The 24,821-nt window shown below is 36.4% G+C and overlaps 1 protein-coding gene across 34 annotated transcripts in view; it reads left to right on the forward strand.

The window, feature by feature from the left end:
- The window catches only part of SOX6 (SRY-box transcription factor 6), a 633,064-nt gene that overhangs the window by 424,092 nt on the left and 184,151 nt on the right, over window positions 1-24,821 (forward strand). For all 34 annotated transcript variants that reach the window (XM_072793935.1, XM_072793936.1, XM_072793934.1 and 31 more), the window contains 2 exons: window positions 8,807-8,979; window positions 11,992-12,060. In XM_072793935.1, the coding sequence (XP_072650036.1) occupies window positions 8,807-8,979; window positions 11,992-12,060 (242 nt within the window). The remainder of the gene's footprint in view (window positions 1-8,806; window positions 8,980-11,991; window positions 12,061-24,821) is intronic.

Genomic DNA, 24,821 nt, shown 5'->3' on the forward strand with positions numbered 1-24,821 from the left:
GCAAATTGCTTGACCTTTTTATGCTTCAATTCTCTATCTATGACATGGAGATAACAACGTGATCTACTACAGAGGATTTGTTATAAGGAATCAATGAGTTGATATATCTCTCTATATATAGAAAGCTCTTCCTAACACAAAGCAGATGCTATGTAATTTTAAGCAATTATTATTGTACAATGAGGTATATTGGGCTAGGGCAAGGATTCCCTTGATTTACACTAGGCAAGTTGTAAATACACCCTGGAAAGGGGCAATAATATGTATGGCGTGCTCACACAGGCAACTATCCTAAGCCTTAGTAGTATCAGATTCCTCAGTCCTTGCTAGGAAGACTTCCTAGACTTCTCCAGGTGACTTCCTCTTGGCTAGTATCTGACCATCTCAGACTGCCACCACTAGGAAGTGCTAGGAACACTTCCTAGACTTCTCCAGGTGACTTCTTCTTGGCTAGTATCTGACCATCTCAGCCTGCCACCTTAAGGCAATACTACACTTGATGTGTGCAAATATTTGAGTGTATTTCTCAGCCTCTCATTGGTATTGTAAATTTTGTATCTGGAATGTTTGGGAGTGCCATGGTCTGCATGATCTTTGTATTTGGGCTTGAAATGAGGAGGCCATACACTTGTTAAGGAAATAGGGTTTGGGGAATAAAACATAGCAGAGGATCTTAACTGCCAGACTGAGTGTTAATTTCTTGAATAACTCCAGGCCTATCACTTAAATCAAGATCTATTTTTACATCTATAAGTTGTCAAAGGTCAATTTACTCACCTCCTTTGGTTGTCTAATGGCTTAGCCTACCTTTTAAAATCATTTTGTAAACAAAGCCTTACTGAGGAGTTGTGTATTTCTATGCCTTACATGGCATTAAAATTCTAGGTCCCTTAGAGCATTGCTCCTAACTCTTAGACATTCCCTGCTATATATTCTAACTGCGACGTAAGGGAAGATACCTCTTCCTTCACCTCCAGATTTCCTTAGGTTAGGAATCAGAAGACTTGAATTCATATCCAATCCAGTGCCCTAACTTGATCAAGTTTCTTTACTTTTTGAAAGCTTAGTTTTTTTCATCCATGAAATGGAATTGTTACAATGCAATTAGGATGAAAATTAAATAAGAAAACACATGAAATCTTTTAAGACACTTCTTTGTTAAATAAGAGCTGTTTTTCTTATTCTCTTCTTTCCTAGCTCCTAATTCTGATGAGACTTCTCCAGAAAGAACCAATCTTACACAGCAATTATTGAAACAAATTCTTTTGGGGTTTATTCCCCCCTGAAGGGGCAAAGAATTCCATGTTTCTGAAAGGCCAGAAATGATTATTTCTCTGTGTAAATGATGGAGCTGTAGCCATTGACCAATTATCATCCATAGAGAACAGTAATGTATAGGCGGCCTGTCTTATACTGAAGGAGGGATGGTTCAGGATACCTTCATTTCCGGATCCCAAAAGGATGGGCTAATAAAGCACAATGGGCTGAAGGCCCAGCTGTGAGGTTAGGAGCCTAGATGGCAGAACTCCATGGATTGTTCTTGCTCTTTTGGGATCTGCAACATGAATAGACCTCAGTTGATCCAGGAATAGACTTCCTTTTGCAGCTAGAGAGAAAGGAAGCTGAAGGAGAGGTGAGTGTGCCTGGAATAGACAGGGGAGTTTGATCTTAATTTAGGGAGTTCCTGGGTATCCTTGTCTTGTTTGTACACAATAGATTTTAATGACTTTTAAAATGAAAGTTGTTTATATTTTAGGAAGGAAATTCTCATACATTTGGTGAAAAAAAAAAAAAAAAAAAAAACCCGACAACCCAGAAACAACCAAAAACAGCCGGTACCACGTTCCATGAGCCACATTTCCTGTGTAGTGGTCCCTAAGTGATTCCGAAGAGCACAATTGCTGCATTTATTAAACTTTTTATTTACTAAGGAATGGACAGTAGCATATGGGAGCAATGACAATAGCTGACTGATGAGAAAACAAAGAAATTCCAGTATTTTGCTGTTTTGAAAAAAGTCATTCAGAATTTAGTCATATTGGTTCAGCTGTTGTAACCAAAGACTGATAAGATAATAGAGGTCTTTGTGGTGGTTTTGTACTGAAATCCTTTATCTTTATGATGCACTGGGGCCCTTTAGAGTAGAAAGCTTTTAAAACTGCTCTTGGATTCAGAACTCAAATTAGCTGCTGGTACACTGGGACAGGGGCTCCTTTCTCAGGCACTCACCACAAAGTAACTTTTATCAGGGGACCTTCTGATAGATTGTTAGTTTCTCCAGCTTACCCTATTTATTTTTTGTTGACTTTTTGCTGCCCTATTTTGTGACATTTAAAAGAAGACTCTATCAAAAAAGGCCAGCGCTAACTGGTGGACTGTGCTTGTGAAGTGCAGACATCACAGCCCATCTGATGTGTGAGGAGGCGGCAGGAGCACAGCACTTGAACCAGGTTACCTGTGGGCAGACAAGATCAAATGCAGCTTTCCTTTATGACTAGCATTGTATTTGGGCTTTCTTCTCAAACAATGTCCATTTAGAAAAAAAAAATTAGAACTAACCAGGGAATTCACTCTTAGGAGCTCTTCTTTTCAACTTAATTTAAAATCTTTCTGGATTGTTGGCTGAGTTCTTTGGTTGATGCTGCTTTGAAATTACTGTTAAGTGCTTTCATCTTCCTGGGATTGATGTGGAAAAGTGTATCTCCATTAGAACTCCACTCCAGTGTCACTGCCCACCCTCCCCATCATTCCAAACACAGACAATTTCAGTTAACCAAGCTTCTTGTAATTTCATTGTTGAATCCTATGGAGCTTATTATAGTAATGTGATATCAAGCAATGGAACACGGTCAGGTGGAAGTCTTATTTTAAATTACCTAAGATACATTTCTAGATGCCACAATTTGTTGATATTAGTTTTACCTGGCTTGATAAACATGGTGTTTTGCAGCTATTGCCCTTCAACTCATAAGAATAAAGAGATAAAAACTGTGCAGAGAAATTCACAAAATTTAATTTGGCCATCTCTGAGAGTGAGCCTTTCCTTTTCTCCTTAGTCTCTGTCTCTTTTTCCACTGCTCTGCTTGTTTCTGTTTCTTTCTTTCATTAGAGAAACTTAGTTGTCACCAAGAGTAGTGATCCACTTTCAGGGGACAGCCATAACGAGGGTGACCTGTGTGAAATGTTTACACTGTAAAAGTCCTAGGTGTGAGAATATTGTAAAAGAGGTGAGGCACGACTCTGCTGAGTAAAGTGCACACTGCAGGGTGCCTACCTTGTCCACATGTGGAGTCTTCAGTGACTTCCCAATGCCCAGTCTCATTTCCAGCTCCATGGATTGTAACCATGGGTGAAATTAACTAGCAGTTTATGTGCTAATTTCTATGAGCTGATATAAAAAAACAAACCAACCAAACAAAACCCCAAAATCTCCAAATCCCAAACTTTAAACTTGATTTTTATTTTTAATTTTTCATTCTATACAAAGAAAGGATTTATCCTAGTTCTCTTTTTATTTTGTCTAAATTTGCATCAATTTTGAAATTTCTTTGTTGGTTTGGGCTTACAGACAGGTAGTTATGGTTGTAAAGTTAAAAAAAAAAAAGAGCACCTATTTTAGTTCATTTTTTTTTTTTTCAAGTTCTTCAAATTCTGACCAAAAAGGGCTAGAGGGCTCTTTTTGAAACTGTTACAGTGAAAGATGGTATTTGAAAACTTTCGATGAGGGAAATTGCTGCCGTATTTACATTTCGAAAAGTGTTCCCTTATTTTCGCACTATTGACTTCCTATTGAGACTCAAAATTTTAAGTACAACTGGTAAAGAATTCAATGGATCAAACTCAGTAAATCTGAAGTCACTGGAATAAAGGCCCCTAAGAAAAAAAAATGTGTCAATTTTAAAGGTCTTTCCTAACTGAAGACCATTTTGCGATAGAGCCAAAGGTTAATAAAATCAGTAGTGAATGTAGCAATTTTACAGATAAGCTATTCACAACAAGTGTAGTTACTTGAATAAAAAGCTAATTCAGTTCTAAAATGCCACATGCAGTAGCAGTGAATAGCTGCTTTTAGGTGCTTTCTGGAGGAGGATAAAATACAGAATCACGGCACTCTTCTCTTCCAGCGTCCCTGGCTGCCTGTAAATTGCTGTGAATGGGGCTGTGGGCTGACAGGCTCTATTAAGACAAACTGCCTTTCTCATCGGAGAGATAAAATAAATCAGGTGTTTAGTCAAATTAAAATACTTCAGCTGGAGCAGGCCCTGGGGAGCACTGATCCACCTGACTAATCTGAGAGAAACTCAAGACAGATGTGGTTTGGGGATAAAGACGACCCCATGGAAAAAAAAAAAAGAAACCTGCTGCACCGTCTTTGGAGTTGGAGAATAGATACAGTTTATAGTGGAGAGTATCAGGCATACACTGTGTGCGATATTGGATAAAAGCAGGCACATTGACTTGTGGAGAAGCTGTGGACAGAAGCTTCTTTGCCGGTTCCCTCTTTGCAGTTTATGACACTACCTCTGTTTTTGTGTGGGAGAGACTATTTTCTGGCAATGCTTTTTAAGAGATTTTAAGATAGCCTGAAGGATGTGAAACAGATGACAGTCAGGCAGCTACTGATGACCTCTGCTGGCCTGGGCAGATCCTCTGGATCTGAGTTCCTTTTTTTCCAAATTGATTTTATCAAAACTCAAAACATAGTTTAAGACAAGACTTTTTACATCAAGTTAAGTTACCTCCTAAGAGCATTCAATATGGTCTTTTGCCTTTAACATAGCCAGGCAGTATTTAGGTTGCCCCACTCACTGTGCACCATAATTTGTCTACTTTTTCAACCACTCTGGCATTTGTACAGACCTTCCTCGACTTGTGTTGGAGTTGCATCCAGATGAACCCATCTTCAGTTGAAAATATCATTAAGTCCAAAATGCATTTACTACACCTAACCCCCCTAACATAGCGTGACCTAGGCTCAGCGTGCTCAGAGCAGTTACATTAGCGTATGCTTGGGCAAAATCATCCAATATCAAGACTATTTTATAATAAAGTGTTGAATATCTCATGTGATTTATTGAATACATACAGAAAGTAAAAAACAGAATGGTCATATAGGTGCAGTGCGGTTGAAGTGTATTGGTTGGCTGAGTGGGAGCTGTGGGTCTCTGCTACTGCCCAGCATCTAGAGAGAGTATCATTCATTCTCTGTTGTACTGGATGAGTATTATTTTTGCATCATCATAAAGTTAAAAGATTATAAATTGAACCATTACAAGTTAAGGACTATCTGTAGGTTTGTGTTTATTTTCTCCCGTGTTTTGTTTATTTGTTTGGTGTTTTTTTTTTGTTTTGTTTTGTTTTGTTTTTTGCCATAGCAAAGTTACATATTCAATTAAGCTAGTATTCTTTGAGATGAAAAAGCTTGTGTTCACAAGTTGGTTGATCAAAGTGATTGAGATTCAATGTTATTTTTATTACAGCAGCATAAACATTTGTTAATCAAAACAGAAAAATCCAGCACCACAGGTTTTAAGTACTATATGTAAATAAATATAATGGGTATAGAACAGAAAAATGCTCAGACACACACACACACACACACACGGCCACAAAGTGGCCTACACATTTAGAAAAGTATAAGCTATGGTGTGGCGTAAATTGATCTCTTCTTAATTTGACTCATAAGGGACTAATTGATATATATACGTATCTATATAGACATAGATATATAAATTCCTCATTGATGGGGTAATTTTAGATTTGTTTTGCTACTATATTTCATTCCAACTGCATTTGTTATGCCACTCATGTCTTTTCAAAATATATATGTGCTCCTCAACTTAAGGATAAGATAAAGATAGTGACAGTCTTATAGAATGCCTAAAATTTCCATTTAAAAATATTGCTTTCTGGTTTGCCTATCTAGATGTCATTGAACTTTTACAATTAAACAGCTTGAATATCATTAGTGATTTATAAAACGATTCAGTTGAATGATGTTATCCTGTAAAGATAGATATACATGTCTATTAGCGTTGGAAGCACCGAAATATTTATAGACCTGTTGGCTTCACCTTGAAAAGAAGAAGTTAAGAAGACATTTATATGTTATCCTCAGCCTTTCTGTTTCCTGTGTAGAGGAGAAAAGGGACTATATTGAAGATTGTTAAGACAAGATTGTCTAATCTAGGATAAGAAAAAAGCTTCCAGTCTTTACTGTGGGATCTGAATACTGGATCTTACCCTTCTCTTGGTCCTTGCCCAAATTTTCTTATGAATGCTCTTCTTTATTAACAAAAAATTGTGATATAGCGACTTTCCCAGTATCTAATAAGCCATCTCTTAACTCATCGCATATAGATAGGTATAGAAAGAAAATTACAGGTAGATCAGAACATTGACAAAAATGCATGTAATAAAATGTGCATATATCCCAATTATCTATTTTTAGAACTTTCCAAACTATTTCCCACATCGTAGCTAGAATGACCACATCATTCATCCCTTATCTAAAATACTGCAGTGATTTTGAAATATTCTTAGAATAAATACGAAGTTTACCAAGTATGGTCTACCAGGAAGTGAATGGTGTGAACTTTTCCTACCTAATCTGGTACTCTACTCCCCTTTAGTTTTCCTTGCTCAAATTTTACTGTCTTCTTTCAACTTCTGGAACATACTGGAACTCCCCCTCCCCCACCCTCTCAGGCAGGGCTTTTGCCTATTTTGTTTCTGTTGAAAAGCTCCTTGACCACTCTCCAACTCTTGTACTAGTTAACTCTATTCATCTTCCTGTTAATTTGTTACTTTTTCTGTCTATCTTTCTTACACTTGGGCCTCCCAAACTTGGTTAAACTTTCCCCCAAATACCTGTCATTTTGTAATTCTTTTTTAGTTGTAGTTTACATTTATATGTGTGATTTCTTGGTTAAGTGCCTCCCCACTTTAGATGACAAAGTGCATGAGAGTAGGGAATTCCATCTGCCTGTTCTTGCCATGGTTTCAGTATCCTTAGTTCTATACAGTATCTGACACATAGCTGTCATTCAAGAAGTATCTTTTTTTCAATGAGAAACGAATAAAGTGAGTAAATAACTACATTTCATACTTATTTTGTATTTTCTCATTCCTATATATATTAACATATGTACTAATTGAGCTTTTGCTATTTTGAAGAAATTTTAAGATTCCTTCTAGGAGCCTGCTTTTGTATTTTAATATTTCTAGATCAAGAAGTTCTTTTTTACCAAACTGAAACTCCTATTGCTGAAATAAAAACTTATTTTTAAGAAAATCAGTTCCAGTAGCTTGAAAGAACAGCTGGATATAGTATTTGTGCCTTTATTACGTTTCTAACACATTTTCTAACATCATCTCACTATCTTATTTTTCTTTTAATTTTGGTTTTAGGCCATCTTTCAACTCAGTGAATTTTTAAGAATATGAAAGGATATCGATCATTTGTTTCTTTATTTTTTAAGGACATGAATTGGTATTACGAACCACAGGGTAGTCCTAAGTGTCGTAACTTCTGGGCTGACATCAATCTTACCTTCTGGGAATCATATACTAACAAGCTCTAGCCAGCATCCTCTGACGGCTCCCTTTCTCCATGGGGCCACTCAGAGGATAGGACCACTCCTAACTGAAATATTTTTAGTTTCTCAGATTGTCACGGTGCTTTCTTAGCAGGAATGAAGGGGGCTTCATAAGGAGATTGGAAGTCTCCTCTTCCACACACACAAAAATCGGCAATCTTTGTCCCCTTTGACAGCTGGTGGCATCTTTCTGAAAAGCTTTCAAATCATAGATCATTTCTTCATAATGAAACCTGTGTGGCTCAAATACAGTGGGTTGAAATTCTTATCTTATGCTGTGGTAAATACTCTAATTTAGATTCACAAAAGGATTCTGTACCCTTTACTTAGGAGAGCTGTGCAATTTACCCATAAAAAGACTGTTCAGCACCATTAGTGCATACCATAAGTGTTCAGCAACATCATATTCATTAAACAGCACATCCTTATGCATAACCTTTTCAACCTCGAATGTTTTTTTCCCTTTGAAGAATGACAAACGACAAAGGGGTGAGGGAGCCCTCCAAGCAACATTGTTGCCTTTAAGGATGAACTTGAAAACTTTAGCTTGATCCACTCACATAGGGGAAAGAAAAAATCAGATTCTTTCTTACCTGAGGCAAGGCAGTCCCCCCCCCCCCCTTTCTATAAAACTCCATGGCCAAGAGAACAACTCCCGACTTCAGACATAGGTCTTTCCACCATAGAATAGTTTTATGAGAGCAATGATTGAAAAATTCCTTAAATAACAGTTGATAAGCACCTACTGTGTCTTAAATCCTGTGTTAGTCACTGAGGGTAACAATTACTAATATTATAGAATATTAACACAACCCATACTTTCTAATCTTTGATATTACATATCATAGGTTTCCTAGCTCGATCAGATAGATTTGGGTAGGGGTAAAGGGGGTGGTTGGGAGAGGAGGAATATGGTAAAAGGGTGACAATGGGGGTAGTTCTGATTTTTGTTTTGTTTTGTTTTAAAGAGCAAGAGGGAAGAGTGCGAATTTTATTAGTGATGATTCTTTATCTTGGCAGGGGAAATGACTAACTCTGGTGTTCATCCCTTTGGCATTCTGTAGTGTTCCTATACTCACAGTAACCTCCAGTTGTCCCAGATCTTGGTGTCTTAGGGTAGTGCCTTTCTCTAAATCTGCCCTCCCCCTTTCCCTAATTCATTCAGACTTTTCTCAAACTTGTGAGATATCTTCTCACTTCCATTTTAGGTACACCTGAGAGCCTGGCAGAAAAAGAACGGCAGCTCTCTACTATGATTACCCAGCTGATCAGTTTACGGGAGCAGCTCCTGGCAGCGCATGATGAACAGAAAAAACTGGCAGCCTCACAAATTGAGAAACAACGGCAGCAAATGGACCTTGCTCGCCAACAGCAAGAACAGGTGAGCCCTGCAAAAGGAGCTGATGAACTGGAGATGTGGAATGTGCCAAGCTCAGCGAGTAATCACATTGATTGGTTTATTTGTCATAAGCATTCCTAAAGAAAAAAAGAAGGAAAGAAAGGAAGAAGCCTTCTGGAAATCCAGGATCTTAAAGAACAGTGAGGTCATATGTGGAGGACAAAGAGAGGCATCAAAACAACTGGGCATAACTGAAGTGATAACATTGTCCGAGAACATTTGCATTTGATTAATTACCTAGGGACTTATTCACGTAGGCATCACAAGTCTTCCTAGTGTAGCTTAACCATGAGTAAGCTGCTTTTCTCTAGGCCCTACTCTTCTCATCCAGAAAGGAAGGGTCCTGGTCTAGAAAAACTTTGAGGATCTTTAAACTTACTGGTCCAATGATTTTCTCTGACTTCAGAGTTAGGGTGACCATAGGTCTCAGTTTTCCCAGAATAGCCCTGGCTAATGCCTGTTTTCCAGAGTAATTATTAATAACCCCCTATTCACTTGCAAAAGTTGTCCTGGTTTGAATGATAAAGCATATAAATTATATGGTCACTCTATTTATAGCATAGGTAAATCATTGAAAACAGATTGGCACATGGCTCCTCTAAGAATTTGATTCCATTGATTTAGATGTGAGAAAGGAGGAAAAATAGGAGTTTAAATGTGTATCTTTTAAAAAATAAATCACTTTCCCAAATGTTTTTCCTGTCTCATAAGAGTACATTAATCTAACAACAATGATCCTATAGAGTAGTCCCTGATGCTTTAGATCAGACGGACCCAAATTAATGTGCAGTTTTTAGGAATCTGACATTATTACTGGAATTATCTTTTCAGTTAACTGTATTTTATAGGGGTATATAGAGCAATATATGCTCTGTTGATTTTAATGAGTTGTGACGTCTGGTATTTTATATGCTTGAATATTTGCCCACATGTAGGAATATGGACTCAGCCCCTAATGGAAAATAACATAAAGGAACACTGTAAAAAATCAGAAGTTAGAATGTCATTTAGCCATCCAGAGATGACACAGTAATTAACTATTGACACTTGTGAATAAGCTAGCACAAATTAATCTTGACACATTTGCAGACGAGTGATATCTTACAGTGAACACTTTGTAATTATATTTCAAAATGAAAATTAAATGACACTTAAAACTAGGTTGTCATGCTCAATGAAGCGAGCATGTAGCTCAACCGATTGGCAAATAAAATTCAGAATTTGAGCCACATGGTGCTTATGTACCATACTTCACTGTGTCAAACCCATACGTCTAGAGTGGATGATAGTAATTGCACTGTGGTGTTTTGGATGCATTTCTATGCAGCACTTTATCATTTAGGAGGGACCATCAATATTAGATGCCTAGTAGTGTTTCACTGGTTTGCTAAGGGGAAATAAATATTCAGAGGTTCCAGCATCTATACCTAGAGTTGCCGAGTTGTCCATTTCTGATTTGAATGGTGACAAAGAAGACTGGGCCTTTCCAATCTGATTAGACACTGTTTCCATTTTGTTTATATAGCTTTGGGAAGGAGTAGTCCCATCTCTCAAACTCTAGCCTGTGATAGGGGCAGCTTTATCATGAGTTCCAGTTTGAGCCACTCATTACCAGAAACCACAAAGCGACATTTAGGCGTAGACTGCTATTTTTTGTTATCTTGGGCTGAGCAAAATGTGATTTGGGTGTTTCCTCTGCTCTAGGCTGAAGTGTCAAAAAGATTCAAATCTACAGCTGAGGGCTGATCTGCATTCATTTCTACTTCCAAGATGGCCCATTCTAGAATAGTGGCTTTTGGAAATAGAAGAAATAGGAAGGAAAAAACCATAACTCTTGCCTATGGGGAATTACTAAACTAAGTCCTTTTGAGTAGTCTCTGGCCACTCTTCTATCTGGCATCGTACATTGACAGTGAATGTATGCTCATAAGGGGCATCTCACTGGGCTCCAGTTTTTGAGGCAATAGACAGCCTGATGCCTAACTTATGTTTTATACTAAATACCATTATGCTGAAGAAGTTGTTTGCTCCTCTGAGGGGCAGATTCAGCCCTCAACAGGGCTTTCGTTGAGTGGTTAATATTTCTTTTTATAGACCAGATGACATGTTAACATGCTGAATATGACTGTTGGATGAAGGAAGGGAATATAAACTTTGCACATGGATCCTGAACTTTAAAATTAACACTTTACCCTCAAAAGGATAAGTGGATGAACATTAAATTTTGTTTTTATTTTTTTAAGATTTTATTTATTTATTCATGAGAGACACACACACAGGGAGGCAGAGACACAGGCAGATGGAGAAGCAGGCGCCATGCAGGGAGCCCAACATGGGACTCGTTCCCGGGTATCCAGGATCACACCCTGAGCTGAAGGCAAACACTTAACTGCTGAGCCACGCAGGCATCCCTAAATTTTGTTTTTAAAAAACGCTTTGTACATGTGATATCCACAACAAAAAGATTTCTGACTTTTTGTTGTTTTTTTTTCTTTTTTGCACTCCCTTAACAATATTTGTAAGTTTTATCAGTTCTGAAAATCTTTCCTTCAGAAAAGGCCAAAGTAGACCATAAGTAATAGAAAGTTCTTTCCTGTCTTTGCTTACAGATTTTACTTTTTACATCCAAATTAAGCTCTTGAGAAAAATGTAGCCAGAGTTTTCCTGTCTTTATTCTCCAAAGATCAGATTTCCACATAGCCATTCTTTCCAGATGAGCCGTCCAGATATGGATGAACTGTTCATATGTTCACAAGTGTCATACAAGGAGTACTGTTCACCTACAGAGAAAGATTTAGGGGGTAAGCAAAGAGGTGGCACCTGTTTGAAATTTTTCATTTTCTCCAACTTACTAAGTCTGCCTCTCTCATTTTATAGGAACTCTTTCACACAGAAGTGCCCTAAAGCATTCTTGTCATTCCAAGAGAGATACCTGGGGTAATGGCAAAGGTGCAAGCATTTCATTTGAACTTAACAAAACTTTATTTCTGATAGATTGCAAGACAACAGCAGCAACTTCTGCAGCAGCAGCACAAAATTAATCTCCTGCAGCAACAGATCCAGGTCAGTGTATTTTATTACTCTCGGCTGGTTGTACTTACTTTCCTCCTTGCAAATGGAATTTAAAATGCTGCAAATGCACCCCTCTCTTGTCAACAGCACCAATAGGGCTGTTACTCAAGGATGTTGTATACAATTGTGTAAGTGGATGTAGGAAACATCGACCACACAGTGGTCTAAGCATTCTTTTCTGATGTAAGGTGTAAAGAGAATAAACCTTATATCTCTTTTTCCTTCTGTCATTTGCCCAACACAACCCAGTGGAAAACTAAATGGTTTCAAAGGTAGTACACACGTGCTCTTTTTATTGCCACAAACCACTTTTTGCTTCGTATTTTACCATTTAATGGTATCACAGGGAAAAGCTGAGGCTTATTCACTTCTTAGGATTGTCTGATTGGGTCAATTATGAGAAGAGTCTTATGACCTGGGAAAAGATTGATAATGATTAATTTGTTCTTTAGCAAATAGGAACTGCATTTCTGCCAGGAGCTGAGGGGAGTAGAAAGATCAATGAATAATTATGTGCCTTCAAGGAGCTTATACTCTAAAAAGGAAAAAAAAAAATCTTGTTCTCAAATAATTGTAACCCAATTTTAAAAATCCCTTTTATGTTGTGGCAGTGTAACACGGTACATAGATCATGATTACAGTGGCCTGGGAAGGAATTCTGATTTCTGACGTTCCTTTAGAACTTGATGGCTAATGTAACTAACAGCTATCTGAGATAGGTAAGGGAAGTGACCTCCATTTTTGAAAAGGAACATAGCTATGTGACTTCTAGGAAACCATAGAGTACGGAGCCAATTGTCTAGTGATTAATCCTGAGGAATACTCATCCCAGATTTCCATCTTTCTGCCACGGCCTCTGTGCTTTCTCTTGATTGCTGTGGATATTTTCTAACCTCTGTGATTTGTGTGTCAGCCTAGTTGGGGTGGTATGTTGGGAATGATAGTATGCCTTTGCTTGAGTTTAATATTACACATTCCTCTATTTAAAAAAAAATCATTCACATATAGTCATAGTTTACTCTTCTACTCTTTCATTGGTGAAAGCCAGTGATTTTACCTTAGAGCCTTGCTTCATTTGTTAATCATACTTGGTGTTCTGTTTTAAAGTACCATTTTGGTATACCTGTACCTCATTTGGCATTTTGTCCTGCTATCTTCACTCAAAGGTTTTATCCAGTGTCTTTGTTTTTGTTTAGTTCGTTCTGATTCTATCTTCCATAAGCAAGTGTATATGTTTCAAAATAAAGAGTCCGAATACAGAGGAGATGGAATGTCTCTGGCATTTTTGACAGTCCACTTTTACAATTAAATCTTGGAATAATTTCTCATCCTGATATCTCTTTTATGACTCATGCTGAGATCCTTAATTAAGTAACTGTCCAGGTGTTCCTTGGTTCTGCCCTTATTAGAATTTTCAGTGTGTCTCCTACTGCTAAGGTCAAGATTTCTAGCCTGTGGTTTCCTACATTTTCCTCTAGATTCCTCTCTAAGAACTCTGTAGGTGTTAAATAGCCTGGTCGTTTAGTTCTCTCTGTTTCTCCTATTTGTAAAGTATGAATGGAAGAAGTTTCCTGAGATGTTCCCTGATTTCCCATTTACTTATTGTTTTTACTACATCTTTACTTACTTTACTTACTTTTACTTACTTCTTACTTACTTACTTACTACATCTTTACTTACTTTACTTACTTTTACTTACTTCTTTATTTATTTTGAATGTATTTCACTTCTCAGCCCACTGTTGTTTATATTAAGTGGCTGTCTTAATTGATGTTTGTTTTGTGGTACTGAGGATGTCAGATGAATAGCAGCCAGATCACTTCAGAGCATTTTTATGAAATATTATTAGTATTTATTGAGGTACACATGATGTTATAGTTGTAACTTTACTACATGAAATTGATGCCTTTTTCAAAAAACTATAGAATATGAAGTTAAAATATTATTCATCAGAATGTTCAATTTGAAAAGATAGGAAAATTGTTTTCCAAGTTTTCTAGTAGAAGTTTAATTGCTTTCAAAATTGTGGCTATTTCTTATTGTTTAAGTTTTTAAAAATTGAAGCTAATCAGCACTTGATCTCAGCTGTATGAATTACAAAATCAGAGAGATTCAAAATGTCAGAGTTGCATTCATTTTAGAAATACAGAAATCTTTATAATAAGGATTCATATTTTAAAAATAACAGGAAGCATAACCTGTATTTATAGTTCATTCTGTCCTGAGCTACTGTGTTACTTCATATCTTGTCAGTATTTATCTTATCAGTATAGACCATTCAGAGCATTTTTCAAATGCTGAAAAACACTCCTTACACAAAACATATTCATCTCTGACACTTACGAAGCAGGACTTTGATATTCAGACTTTTATTTTGGGGGGAATGGGAAATGGGTTAACTGTGTTTTCGGATGTGGTTTTTGACAAGCTATTGTCATGATAAAATTTAGAAGAGATTATTGTTGGGCCAGTTTTAGTATACTTTTTGAGCAAAATATGAGATGTAAGAGATGCCTCAAACATTCTTCCATCATGAAAGAAACATTTTTCCTTTGAAAACAAAACAGAACAAAGAGTAAAAATAAGGTAAGCATAAAACCTCCTTTTCCTTCTGAAAGCAAATGTGTACAGACAATTTGTGCAAGTTTGACCTTCTTTCTTCTCTTTAAATCTTGGGTCTTAGAACCTGTTAGTTAACATGGTTAGCAAGATTAAGCCATGGCAATTGGCTATGGATCATGAGGATCAAGTGGTTACATTCATGATCACTCTCTACTTCTAGTTTAAAATGCTGACTTGTGAATCAGTGTTGTTTCAGAATTTGCAAGCTGTAATAGAAACAAAGAGAAGAGTGTCTAACCTCTTGTAATAACCGCATACCAATACATCTGGGCCTAATATAATTGAGACAAATGAAAACCTGAATGGTTTACACAATTTGAAAAGCAGTGTTTTTCCTTAGAGATAGGAAAAGGCATGATGAAGATAGTATTATAAAAGTCCTCATGCTTATTTTATGTGAAATCATTCAAAACTTATACATGTATTTAAAAACCATTTCATTTATGTATTTTTCTTCCTTAAGTAGAATTTTTAACATAATTTTGCCTTAATAAATCCTAACTAAATTTTGAGAGAGATACCATGTAAGCCATGTTTAGAAAGTCAGATGAATGATTTTGTGAACCAGTGTTTTTATATTTTTGATGAGTCAATTTTTGCCATTAAAAAATCAGGGTAATAACTTTAAATGATTATTAAAATGCTTTAATATTAACAGATCTTTTAGGAGGCTGTTTGCTTAGTGAATTCAAATCCCTCTGTTTGTGCTTTGGGGAAAATGGTGATTCCTCTAATTTGTTTCATATTAAGTAATTCCCCCGATATAAAGCCCAGAAAAAGTTAGACATTTTTGATATTTCCAGGACAGAAATAGCATAGTTTTCATCAAGTCTATGGAAAGCCAAAATAATAGATGTGGAATATAGGCCCTTCGAATTGAGAATGTCGATTCTCATGCTTTAATTCCAAATGACAGATAATTGCTTCAGTAATATTATCTTTTTTGTTTCTACTGTTGCACTAGAGTGTCTTAGTCTTTTGAAGCATTTTATTTATGAATTATGTTGGCCAGTAAACAAAATACACTTTTAGTCTGTTGGACATATCAAAGTATATTTACAATATTTAAATCAACTACTAAATATAAGACTAGTTTAAGCAAAGGAGAAAATACTTTATAAATACTACTTTCTTGATCCATCCATAAATTTATTTATTCAACCTCAATTGACCATGTCATGGTTTTTGAATCTAGAGAAGATAGTCTTCATGGACACAACATACCACATTCTTCACATTCTTTGGTTTCAATAGCACATCACTAGGAACACATTTAGTGATGACATTTTATTGCTAAAACTTAATCTTTGGAAGAGAATTCAGCTTATGAAAATATCTCCATGAGAAATTTGCTTTTCCAGACATGAGCGGTGTTATCCCATTATCCATGTCTCTTCAACCCCCAATTTTAGAGTTATTCAAGTGGCTTATATTGTGTGCCATACAGGCAGTATCCTCTCCTCACATCACTGATGGAACCACAGTGGTCTCCTAACAATGGACTTGCTGGTTGGGGTTTTATTTGGGTATTTGGCTTCCTGGGCCAGAGCCAACAATTTAGTGAACTCATACACACATGCCTTTTTTAGTATAATTATGAAACTTGAAATTCTTAGCTTCTTGTTAATCGTTATGATTACTAATCTTTATGATTAATGTATAATATGCATTGCCCTTTCCTCATCATTTAATACATGCATCAGATGGCAAACTCCATCTATGGAAGGTCTGAACTAAATGCCATTGCTGCTGCTTTCCACATACTCTTTGTCTCCTCTGAAAGCTTTCTGTTTTAAATGCTGTAATATAGGTTGTTTATTTACAACATAAACATTTATTTTTTTTCTTCCTGAAGCTTCACTCTGTATATGAGTATATGTTTTTCAGACACAGTATATTTTCTATTTTGACTATAATATATTCCTGTGTACTCTTCATATATTTTGTGTGTCTCTATGTGTTTGTCATGAGATAGAGCACCCACATTCAATATGCATTCTTCCTCTTCAAGTCTGGTAACCAGGAGAGATGCTAATATTACAAGAAAGGAGATGATTATTCTTAAAACTATTAAACAGAATAATTTGAGATGTACTCTCACCTTTTAAGGAGATAAACCTTACCTATTGTTTCCTTCAATATGATTAACTATAGGCATTTCAGTTATCTGCTGAGCCGAATAAGGACTACCTTTTTATGTGAAGTAGTTGTCTAAAGATCAGAAATAATTACTTTGTACATTAGCCTTCATGGCCTGTATGACCTGGTTAATTAATTTTTTGCTAGGATAATAATAATAGATATATATTTGAGGGTATGCTTCATCATTAAGTATCTAAGTGACCTCTAATTTTAAGAGCTGGACCTTGGCATTTATTGTCTTTTGGAGATGGCTGCAGGAGCCAACGTAAGCCTGATGAAAGTCAGGAGCCCTGTAGTCTCACGCAGTCCCTCTGTCTTATGTTTTATCTTTGTTAATTGTATTTAGCATTGATAAACAAAAAGCAATTACAGTGCTCCTGTTTTGGCTCCAGCCAATAGTTCTTTTTTGTGTTATTGATCAGGTAACGAATCTCCTTCCAACAGCCTCTGAACAGGACTAAATAAACCCACTGGAAGTAATTTGATACTACTATTGGCACTGTACATGTATCTGATACTCTCTTGCAATGAAATGAGAGTTATAAACAAAGCTTAGAAGTCTAGGATTAGCCCCCAGCTTCAGCAAGCCCTTAAAATATTTTGTAATTCTATCTTCAATCATGAATTAGCCAGGAAAAACAGACCCTGTCTCCTCTATTTCTCTGCTGTATGCTGTTTTTAATTGCCCACAGGCAGACTGTTGTGATCTTCTTTGGAAGTTTAAAACCAAGATAAAAATGCAAATCTAATTATTTCTTTTATGTAATCTAATTAACTTTTTAAGTAATGATAGATGCTCCATAGCTTGCTTCAAACATTTTAATAATGAAGTTTCTGAATTATAAAGAATAGGTAAAGCTGCTATAATTCATAAATAGCAAGGGCCTTCACAACTAAAAATATAAATTATCTGGGAATTAGGAAAACTCCATGTTAGCCATGCTAGACTGTTAAAGTTGGAGTGGCTCTAAAAATAAGTGATGCTTGCCCAGATCCTATGAATTACTGTATGGAGGTATTAATCAGCTTGCTACCTGTTTTCTAAATGTGGCCTATGGCAAAGATCTTTCAGCAGACCAGAACCTGAATCTCAGTGCTTTCCAGGCATTGCGGTTCAGTTTCCCTCACCCTCTCTAGGTGACCCTACCCTTCTCTATTTTACCTGCTTATACTTATCTCTGAAACCAGTCCCCAGCTCTGTCTCAAACTACTGATACTAAAAATTCCGGGAAACCAAAGTCTTTGCTTCTTTCTAGGATTAATGAAAAAGGAAGAGTACATGACCTCCTCAGAGGCAGGAGGGTAATGGAGCAGAGTGAGCAGATGATCCAGGTGGTGTGGGCATGTGACATTATGTAACACTGAATCAATCCCATGGGGAAAAGGCAGCTCTCTTCTATTTTTTTCTTGATCTCTTTGATTACATTGAGGGCTCAGTTTAGTGTTAGTCTTTAATACCTTTCTAGGATGTGCTAATCTCTCTCTGTAGGAAAGACAGAGAAAGAGAGAGAGAGAGAGAGAGCGCATCTTAGTCTCAGAGTCTTTGGAGGCAATAGCATTTAGCTACAAATAAAATAAAAATAAAAATAAACTAGTTTTTCATACTTATCTGCTTATCTTGTATTTATGACAGGAGATTTTAGGTTTCTATTTGAGGTAGTGATATGAAGTTTCCTTTTGAAATAAATGTATTTAAGCAAAAACAAGTCAATTTAAATAAGAAACTTAAGCAAATAATAGTTGTGTACTTGGGTGTGACTTAATGATAAATTTTGGGAAACCTTTGAAAAAGCATTACAGTAAGAGGTATTAAATGATCCCCTTCTACTCTGCTTCCACTTTAATAGAAGGTTAAACTTGGAAACATCATTTAGAGGTCCTCATGATTCCCATTTGCTCATTGAGGGGAGGCTGGGTAGCTATTCCTTGTAGACGACTATATTGTGATTTTATCATTAAGCGATATTTAAAAAAATAATCCTGACATTATGGTTGTTTTTTTTTAACCTCTTATGGAATTAAAATGCCTTTTCTTTTTATGAAGTAAAGGTGACAATAGATGGTATAAACTTTGTTTTTTTGTTTTCCAGTAGTTTATTTGGTAAAATAAGACAGATAGATAGATAGATAGATAGATAGATAGATAGATAGATAGATATACACACACACATATATACACACACATATTTATATATCTATATATCTATATCTATATCTATATCTATATCTATCTATATCTATCTATATCTATATCTATCTATATCTATCCCCAGTCTTGTTTTTCTTTGAAATTTCTTTGGAACTTTTTGTCCAGTCCAAATCCTGTACTTTACAGAAGAAAACTGAAACTCCAGACTTGTCCAAGCTTAAAAAGCTAAATATTGTCAGCTATGAGTGGTACCCGACTTTCTCAACTCCTTAGTCCAGTGCTATTTCCAACATTCCAGGTTGTGCCTCAATTTGCCCTTTTTGTGACTTGAATAAATCTTAGTGCACTTTAGTTTCTTAGTTTGTAAAATGTGGATAATAATACCTAACATCTAAAATCTCATTACATTTTCTTTGTCCTTAAACAGAAAAAAATTGAAGATTTGCCATTAGAGTCAGTTTATATACCAGAACTACTACAACTGTGGGTATATACCCACAAGGAAAGAGATAAAAAGAACATAATTGGAATCTTTCTATAGTGTAGTATGAAATGTATTCATGGCTGAGTGACTCTTTTGGTATTTACATATAAACTTCTTAGATAGTTAATTATTTTACTATCTGGGGGCTTTAAAGTGTTAGGTCTTTATATTGAGGGTCAGTCACCCTTAATGTTAATACTTTTCTTTATAGCTACCTTCTCCAGCTGACAAAAGTGATCAGTGAGTGACAGCATTTGATGCCAGTTGTTCTCAATCTTGATTGTATCTTGTGATCACTTGGAAGCCTTTTAAAAATACCAGTGCCTGGGTTCCATCCCAGAGATTCTGATTTAATTGGCCGAGGGTATGGTCCTAGTGGAAGATTGTTAAAAACTCTATAGATGATACTAGAGGACAATCAAGATTGAGAAATACTGCTTTATACAGCGTAATGCAGACTAAATGATTAAATGTGAACTCTGAGTTGTTTGGATTATCTATCTGCCTACCTAACATCTATCTATATCTATAGGTAATAGATCTAGATCTAGATCTAGATAAACAGGGTTGCATAGCTTAAACAAATAATTTTTTTTAAATTTTTTTTAACTTTTATTTATTTATGATAGTCACAGAGAGAGAGAGAGAGGCAGAGACACAGGCAGAGGGAGAAGCAGGCTCCATGCACTGGGAGCCCGACGTGGGATTCGATCCCGGGTCTCCAGGATCGTGCCCCGGGCCAAAGGCAGGCGCCAAACCGCTGCGCCACCCAGGGATCCCACAAATAATTTTTTAACAGTTGAAATATACCTTTGACTTTGGTCACAGCTATATTACTAACTTTTAATAGATCATGGTTTAAATAAGTTAAATAAATTTAGTTAATTGTTCTAATAACTTGATTTTTATATATATATAAGTATACTAGCAAACAGGACTGTGTTGAAATCAGAATATTTTTTTTCCTTTGGGGATAGTATTTAAAATATAAATGAAGCATAGCCTTTCCTAATAATATTAAAACTTTTAGAAAGTAAATTTTCAGTTACTATTTAAACAAAATGACCCAGGAAATCCACCTGTTATATATTTTTATGTGTTTTTTAAAAATTCCCTATAAAATTGACTATATCTTGATATATATGTGTAATGTATGAATAAGAATACACCTTTGAGCTAGATTTGTACATATAAGTAGGAGGTATAGAGAATAAGATGCATTATTTCAGAGTGCATGTATGTCATTTAAATTTTTTTTAGAACTAGCACAGGTATTGGTTACATTTAAATTCCAGTTCTTCTACTAGCTAGCTCAGTGATCTATTTTGCTACTTACTAGCTATGAGACAAGTTTCTTAATGTCTCTGAGCCTGCATTTCTAATTCCTAAAAGATGGGGAATAATAGTACCTTATTTGTTGTGAGATTAGAGATCATTATATAAAGCCTCTAGTAAGTGCTCAATGCACAGTATCTATCAGCATCATTATTGTTGTTGTATACTAGGTATAATCCCAGAGAACCTTATAGAAAAATATATATATACATATTTTGTACCTGTGTGTATGTTTGTATGTACATACACATGCATATTTAGAACCTAGAAATTAGTGATGTGAATATAGGGTAATCAATGTGGATGCACTTAAAACAATTATTATTACCATGATAATCTAAAGGAAAAGAAAAAGCAACAATTTTCTCTGGCTACCAAAGGAGAGCTGTTTCAATTGTCAGTGAGAGGAGAGTAGGGTTTATCAGGCACTCAGAACTGGTTGGCTGAGAATTAGACAGGGCTGCCTGGAGATTGTCTAAAAAGGAACATGGCATTTTATTCTGGAAAATAGGGTCAAATTCTCACCTTTCACACTAAAATGGGCTTTTCTATTAGATCAATAGTGCTTGTGAAGTTGGATAGTAAATGAACCTTTCCAATTTATTTTATAGCTTTAAAAAAAATCACAGATGAAGTTATGTGATGTAGCAGCACAAAATGCAAAAGTCCTTCTTGTTTAAAATAAAGTTGTTCATATAAATCTTGTGTACGCCATCTCCTGTAAGTCAAGCATTTGCCCAGCTTTTGTGAATTATGTCTATACTTAGAATTTAAGAAGTTAAACAGTATGCATACCAGACTTGAGAGATGGGAAATAAAAATTGATATACTGTGTGACACTTGATATAGCACAGGGAAATATCTTTTAAATTCTGAAAGGATGTACTGACATAACCATTTTTAATTCACGTAAGGTAACTCCCACTCAAAGTTATTAATGTTAGAGTCAGATATTTTTACTTGTTCAAAATAAAAGAAAATAAATGATGCAAAAGGTATCAGGGTCTCACTACAAGACACTGAATTCATTTCGTCTACCACCCAATCCATTACGAAAAGTTGTGACATTAAACAATAAAAGTCAAGGAATTCACAGATCAGAATAGAGGATAAAGTCCATCCTCAGTCCGGTCATAGTCATGACTATTGTTGAACATACATTTCGGTGGAAGGCTTGAATTTTCTACAGTGGCTGCAATGAGTGCAGATGGAAAGGGCTCTCTGCTGGGGTGACTTGGCTGTTGCTCAAACATGCTGACAAGGTGGACAAACTCTTCTAAAGAACTTGTAGCAGGCCCGGCTTATTTTGTACTGGAAAAGCATCATTCATTTCCCAGCCACACAAAAGTTGGCTGCTCCTCATGCATTCTTCAGTTGTATTATTCATTAGAAAAGGGGGATAAAACCAAGAAGGCTGATTTTAGTTTCAATTGACCATCTAATAACTTTTGTCCCCTTCCAAAAGTTGTGATGGTGTCAGAAACTAAGGTATCCAAATGGAAAAAATTCTTATGCTCTATTATTTTTTTTAAATATTTATTTTTTCACGAGAGACACACATAGAGAGAGGTAGAAACACAGGCAGAGGGAGAAACAGGCTCCCTGCAGGAGCCCAATGTGGGACTCGATCCCAGGACTCCAGGATCATGCCCTGAGCTGAAGGCAGACGCTTAACCGCTGAGTCACTCAGAAGTCCCCCTTAAGCTCTATTATTTGATAAAAGATGGAAGTAAGTCCTAGTTTGGTGTTTTTGAAGCTGGCTGTGGCAGAAATCATTTGCTACTGTACATTGCATTAAACACAGGGCTCTTTAGGATTCATGTAATTGAATGGCGCCTGAGGAGGCCATGCAGAGCCTGAAACTTCAAGGAGAGGGGAGCTCTCCAGCTGCTGGCTCAGGTATTTGTCTGTCCTGAAGGACCTTTTTTCATTCTGTGGCTGTCAGCTTCTCCTTCCTCCTGACTTGCATTTCACTGAGCATCAGGAGTGTCATGATGGCTCCCAGATCATCAGTTTTGGAGCTGGAGGCTGAGGATTGAAGGAATCAACATGAATCTAGTGGAGAAAGAATGAGTTTAACAGCAAAAGATGATGGAGAGGAAGGGTGTGCACACTAATAGGCATCTGTCACCTTGCTCACTGAGGAGCAGGAGCAGTGGAGGTTTAAGAAAAGGAAAGTAGTTTCAAGTCATTCTCTCTTTCCCACTCTGTGTAATTCTTTGTAATGCTTTGTGCAGACTCAGGTCTCCAGATGTATGTTTGAAGGTTAGACGGAGTGAAGGCACAGTTAGATGAGCTGGTGTGCTGTCTATGGAAAAGCCTATAGGGCCAAGTGCCTGGCTGGCTCAGATGGTGGAAGATGTGACTCTTGATCTCAGAGTTGTGAGTTTGAGCCCTACATCAGCCTGGAACCTACTTCAAATAAGAAAAATAATAAACAAAAAAACATTTATAAAAGGAAAGAAAAACCCAGAGGAGCGGGGAAAAGTGAATTAGTAGTATTCATTATTGGCTCGAGCCAGAGGTTAGTCTTAGAAGATGAGCTAGACCAGGTCAGATCCACAATGACAGAGCAAACATGAGGCTAACATTGGAGGAATTCCAGTTCATGGCTAGAGTTATCTATAGTGCAAGGGTGGAAACCAGAACAAAGACAAATGATGTTGGGCTCTTGAGGTTGACCTCCACACAACAGCTGGTTTCCTGTTAAGATTGTCTGATTTGGTTCTATTGTAGGTAGTGAGATACACTGGTCTCTGGCAGGGCCCTTCCAGAGTCTCTCTTTTAGGGTAGAAGTACACCTTTGGAATTCATAGGGATCCCCTGTGGGAGGGAAATTCAAACCATTGGCAGTCCAGTAGAAGAGGTAATTCTAATTCTATGTTTAAGACTCAGCTTCCATATCAGTACAGTATCTTTCCTCCTTGATAAGATTGGACCTGATTGTAGAGACCAGGATTTGTGATATAATATCTCTGAGCTATACTGTATACCTCAAGTGACTAAGCATATAATCTTTAAGGCAAATGTCTTTGTGTAATACAATCACAGTTAAACTAATTTTTCTTGTCTTAGTTTAGTTTTTTAAAAAAATTTCCAACATATATTGCTTTTGTATAGGAAAAAAGTTAAAAAATTTAAATTTGCTTTGAAAGAACAATGATTTTCAATATTAGTAAAATTATTAAATTTATTATGGTATATTCATGTGATGGGCAGTTAAAAATATTTACAAATAATTTTTAATGATTTGAGATAATGCTTATAATATATCATCAGGTGGAAAAAACCCAGAATATAATAATGTAAGTACATTATAATCTCAGCTATAAAATAGGCATAAAAAAAAACTAGAAAAGAATGTATCACTTTTATAATTAACCTTATTTTTATTATTTTACCTTTTTTAAAGATTTTATTTATTTGAGACACACAGAGAGTGCCCAAGTGGGAGGAGAAAGGGAGATGGATTCCAGGGAAGAGACAGAGGGAGAGGGAGCAGCAGACTCTCTGCCAAATAGGGAGCCTGACATGGGGCTTGATTCCAGAAATTCTGAGATCATGACCTGAGCCGAAGGCAGATACTTAACTGACTGAGCGACCCAGGCGCCCCCATTATTTTACTTTTTAAATTGCAGTTAACAAAAAAGGAGCTGGCGTCTATCTTTTTATCTAGTGATCACCTGTGGAATAGATTGTGATCGCCAATAGATCATCAGATCTTATGATTTAATTGTTATATCTGATTTCTGGTTGCTTAAATAGAGCTTCCAATTAATAATAATAAAAAAAAAAACCCGGTCCCCAGATAACTGGAAAAAAAATTTACAGGTACAGATCTTTTCAGTACTGTCATGCTAGTTTACTGATATCCATACCTGTTCCATCTCTTTGTTTTCCCAACCATCTTGCCTAAGACAATAAATTAATTCCATAGATTTGTATGTTCCCATTGGCTCAGGGAGGCCATGATTTCAAGCCTAGGAAAAAGGGAGACATGGAGATCATAACGCATCTCCT

This window comes from Canis lupus, chromosome 23 (assembly GCF_048164855.1).
Source record: "Canis lupus baileyi chromosome 23, mCanLup2.hap1, whole genome shotgun sequence".
Lineage (NCBI taxonomy): Eukaryota > Metazoa > Chordata > Mammalia > Carnivora > Canidae > Canis > Canis lupus.